This window comes from Elephas maximus, chromosome 3, assembly GCF_024166365.1.
Source record: "Elephas maximus indicus isolate mEleMax1 chromosome 3, mEleMax1 primary haplotype, whole genome shotgun sequence".
NCBI lineage: Eukaryota > Metazoa > Chordata > Mammalia > Proboscidea > Elephantidae > Elephas > Elephas maximus.
The window spans coordinates 22538359-22543504 of record NC_064821.1 but is presented as its reverse complement, the minus strand read 5'-3'; the positions used below and the strand labels follow the sequence as shown (position 1 = coordinate 22543504).

The window sequence follows — 5146 nt, the reverse complement described above, 5'->3', positions numbered from 1 at the left end:
GAGATCCATATTTGTGCCCTTTGCAAAGAGAGGTCATTCAATGGAATACAGAAATTATTGAAAAATTTCATCAATATCACAAGTAAAATTTTGCTGAAGGTAATTAAAAAATGGTTGTAACATGTTCATCAATAGGGAACTGTCAGAAATTCAAACAGGATTCAGAAGAGGATGTGAAACGAAGAAGAGAATTTGAAATGAGGTACATCATTGCAGATGTCAGGCTGATATTGGCTAAAAGCAGAAAATACCAGAAAGATGTTTACCTGTGTTTTATTTACTATGCAAAGACATTCAGTTGTGTGGATCGTAACAAATTACGGATAACATTGTGCAAAATGGGAATTCCAGCACACTTAAGTGTGCTCTTGCAGAACTTGTACATAGACTGAGAGGTAGTTGTACAAACAGAACAAGGACATACAGCATGGTTTAAAATCAAGAAAGGTGTGCAACAGGGTTTTATCTTTTCACCATGCTAATTCAATCTGTATTCTGAGGAAATAATCTTGGAAGCAGAACTTTATGAAGAAGAATGGGGCATCAGGATTGGAGGAAGACTCATCAGCAAACTGCAATATGCAGATGATACACCCTTGCTTGCTGGAAGTGAAGAGGACTTGAAGCACTTACAGATGGAGATCAAAGACTACAGCCTTCAGTATGCATTAGACCTCAACAAAGAGAAGACAAAAATCCTCACAACTGGACCAATAAGCAGCATGATGAACAGAGAAAATGTTGAAGTTATCAGGGATTTCATTTTACTTGTATCCACAATCAGTGCCCATGGAAGCAGCAGTCAGGAAATCAGATGACATTGCATTGGGCAAATCTGCTGCCAAAAACCTCTTTAAAGTGTTAAAAAGCAAAGATGTCAGGATTTTGCTTAGGACACACTAACAAATTGTTGCTTTTTTTATTTTCCAGTTTTTGAAGACTCATGCATTCCTCTTTCCTCCCATTCTTCTGTTTTGGGAAAAAAGGATGTGCTACGTATCACCTTGTTGCCCTGGTGGTGCAGTGATTAAGAGCTCTGTTGCTAACTGAAAGGTTCGCTGTCCAACCCACCAGCTTCTCCATGGGGGAATGATGTGGCAGTCTATTTTCCCAAAGATTTCAGCCTTGGAAACTATATAGCAGTGTCACTCTGTTCTATAGGGATGCTGTAATTTGGAATCAACTCTGTAACAATGGGTATATACCATTTATGAAGATAATGTTTCCATCTTGAAATAAATGGAAGAAAAGAGTCTCATTGACATAATAGGATAACAGCTTGAGATTTCAGGTAGCACATTCTGTCTTGACTTCAGTTCCTGAGTGTGGGTCCTGTCTTGATGCTGTCACTACCTATGTGGTCAGAGTTTAGATAACCCTGAATACCGGGGAAAGCACTTGGGTTTTAATTCAGCTGGAACTTTTCAAAAGGCAAGTGATGGAATCTGTTGACCCTTCAGGATGCCTGGTCATCCCCTACACAGAGGTTGTATCATGTGGTGGTATGATGTATGCTCTAAGATCTCACAGCCTGAGTTCAAATCCTGTTAGTGCTGTTTTCCAGAGTACCATGTACTTTGTATCTGTAAATTCACCACACTTCTCCTTTACCTTCACTTGAGGTCATGGATATAATGTAGGAAAATAGAAGTTCCTAATTCACATCTCTGTTGTGAGAATAACTAACAGCAAATCCTGAAAACTTCCTGAAATAGTCAGGACTCAGTAAGTGTTAGTAGTAGTAATGGCAGCAGTTTTTGACAATTATGATATTTATTATTATACATTCTAATAATACTGCTATTAATTAGAACAATAATAACAAGGACTAAGAACTTAAATGATGGGACTTTAAATGGAAACAAAAAATTGAAAGGTATGATTTTGAGGAAGAACTGAAAATGATTGAGTCAAGGGCTTGAACTCCTAGCCAAGTCCCTCTGCAGAGCCTGGTGAGCCAGGTCCCCATCTCCTCATGAAGTGCACCACATCTGTTCCTCCCTGCAGATGAGCTGATTGTACATGGGCCATAATGGTTGATGTTCTAGAAGAGTGGCCCTCAAAGTGTGGCCCCAGGCCATTAGCAATAGCATTTGAGAATTTGTTAGAAAGAACAAATTTAGAGCCTTAGATTCCAAATTCAGAAGCCAATACTCTGTGGGGGCTCAAAAAGCCCTTCAGCTAATTCTGATGAAAAGCAGTTTGAGAACCATTGCTCTAAAACACAGATGTAGAATTTGTTTTTCTGCTAGTTTGAAGGCTTTGGAAAATTCCAAAGGTAAAAACCATGTACTTTTTTCTATTTCATTCCTATTACTGGGCACAATGTTGATAAACAGTATTCAATAAACACATAGATATTACCTACGTGGTCAGAGACTTCAAGACTTTTAAAGCAAAGAGCCCTGGTAGCATAGCGTTTAAGAGCTTGGCTGCTAACTAAAAGGTCAGCAGTTGAAATCCACCAGCTCCTTCTTGAAAAACCCTAGGGGCCAGTTCTACTCTGTCCTGTAGGGCTGTTATTAGACTGATATCACTCAAGGCACACAACAAGAACAAAATCAAGGAGACCACTTGGGTATTTATTCAGATGGAAATGTTTTTGTTGATATGATAACAGAAGTGATAGAAAACAGAAGAAGGGAGGAAGGTAGAGAGGATGGGACAGAGGCAGATGAAAGGAAAGAGTGGGAGAGGGAAGGAGACAGAGAAAATATTTGTAGTGTTCACTTCATTTCACAATACAAATGTGAGGATTTCTCTAAAATAAGCAATCTTTGTAGATCTCTTTCCTATCACTTCCATCATCAGACTAATCAACAACATGACATCAGAAAACCAAACTGGTGTAGCAGCATTCTCCCTCCTGGGGCTCTCAGAGGATTCAGAACTGCAGCCCTTCCTCTTCGGGCTATTCCTGACCATGCACCTCGTCACTGTGTTGGGGAACCTACTCATTATCCTGGCCATCAGCTCAGACTCCCACCTCCACACCCCCATGTACTTTTTCCTCTCCAACCTGTCCTTCACTGACATCTGTTTCAGCACCACCACGGTCCCCAAGATGCTGATGAACATCCAGACACAGAGCAAATCCATCAGTTACACAGGCTGCCTCACCCAGGTTTGCTTCCTCATGATATTCGCAGGCATGGAAAATTTTCTTCTTGCAGCAATGACCTATGACCGCTATGTGGCCATCTGCCAACCACTGAGGTACACAGTCATCATGAACTCTCACCTCTGTGGCCTGCTGATTCTCCTCTCCTTGTTCATTAGTTTGGTGGATGCCCTGCTCCACAGTCTGATGATACTAAGGCTGTCCTTCTGCACAGACGGGGAAATCCCTCACTTCTTCTGTGAGCTTGCTCTGGTCATCAAACTTGCCTGCTCCAATACTCTTGTCAATAACATCCTGACATATTTACTAAGTATACTGGGTGGTGTTACTTTCCTTGGGATTATTTTCTCTTACATTGAAATTGTTTCTTCCATTCTGAGAATACCATCAGCTGGTGGAATGTATAAAGCTTTCTCCACCTGTGGGTCTCACCTGTCAGTGGTTTTCTTATTCTATGGGACAGCTTTTGGGGTGTACATTAGTTCTGCAGTTACTCATTTTTCCAAGAAGACAGCAGTAGCCTCAGTGATGTACACTGTGGTCCCTCCAATGATAAACCCATTTATCTACAGCCTGAGGAACAGGGACATGAAGGGAGCCTTGAAGAATCTCCTGTGGAGAACATCTTTTTCATGATTGTATTATCTGCCTTAGCCTTGGGCTTCTAGATGAGTCATAGTGAAATTGTACTGGGGGAATCAGAATGTTACATTTTTGTGGTAATGAGAGTCTTTTTTTTTTTTTTTCATTTTGATGATAAAAAGCTTTATATGTTTATCAATTCAAATGCATTTTTACTTATGAGTATATTTATTTATTTATACATGCTTCTGTCTTGTGACAATTTTTACCTTATTAGCAAGGCGTGTTAAAGCATTTATTTATTTATGTTTATTTTGGTAACTATATACGTAATGAAACATTTGTCATTTCAACATTTTTTACATGTGCCATTTAGTGACATTAATTACCTTCTTCATGTTGTGCAATCATCACCACTATTCATGTTTAAATTTTTCCATCACTCTTAGCCAATGTCCCTAAGCAATGAGTCTCCCTTTCTTTTTTCTTACTCACTGACCCTGATAAGCAGTAATAAACTTTGGTCTCTATACACTCGCTTATTCTAGGTATTTCATTTATGTGGGATCATATAGTATTTGTCCTTTTGTAACTGACATTTCATTCAGCATATTGTTTTCAAGGTTCATCTATGTTGTAGGATGTATCAGGACTATTTCTGTTTATGGCAAGTAGTACTCCATTGCATTATGACATTTTGCTTATCCATTCATCTGTTGACGGGCATTTAGCCTGTTTCTGCCTTATGGCTATTGTGAATATGCTGCAATGAACATTGGTGTACGAGTATCTGTGTTCTTGCCTTCAATTCTTTTGCTACAATGGCTATATACCATAGTGACTAACAGTAGTGCAAAATAGGTATGGAAGCTGACTTTGCTCCTCTCTAGCTTTGTGATATTTGATTGACTGTGTGCTAGGACAGGTTTCCCTCCAGGTTACCAGATGGCTGCATCACTTACAGGCATTGTATACCGGAAAGCTGACCATGCCTTTTTTTCTTTTCTTTTTCTTTAATAAAGAGGTTACTTTTCCAATGACTCTTTTAGAAGACATCCTTTCACAGCTGATGTGCCTGAATTGGGACATACAAAACCCTTCATAAACCATTCTCTGGTTAAGGGAATGGAATTATTATGAGTGGATTTGACATATCACCTACAGCAGTTGTTCTCCAGCGTTAATGTGTATGAGAACTGGTGAAAAGAACTTGTTAATTCCCAGATTCCTGGGCTCATCCTCAGCGATTTTGGTAGCCCTGGTGGTGCAGTAGTTAAGCATTTGCCTGCTAACCAAAAGGTAGTGAGTTTGAATCCAACAAATGCTCCTTGTAAACCCTATGGGTGCAGTTCTACTCTACCCTATGGAGCTGCTATGAGTCAGAATTGACTCAACAGCAATGGGTTTGGCTTTGGTTATTGTGAAGTGGGCCTGTGAATGTGC

At 39.7% G+C, this 5146-nt stretch overlaps 1 protein-coding gene across 1 annotated transcript; it reads left to right on the top strand.

The window, feature by feature from the left end:
* The first annotated feature begins 2824 nt into the window (after positions 1-2824).
* LOC126071072 (olfactory receptor 7G2-like) lies at positions 2825-3757 on the top strand. Its single transcript, XM_049875368.1, has one exon. The coding sequence runs from the start codon at positions 2825-2827 to the stop codon at positions 3755-3757; it is 933 nt and encodes a 310-aa protein (XP_049731325.1).
* Positions 3758-5146: the final 1389 nt, after the last annotated feature.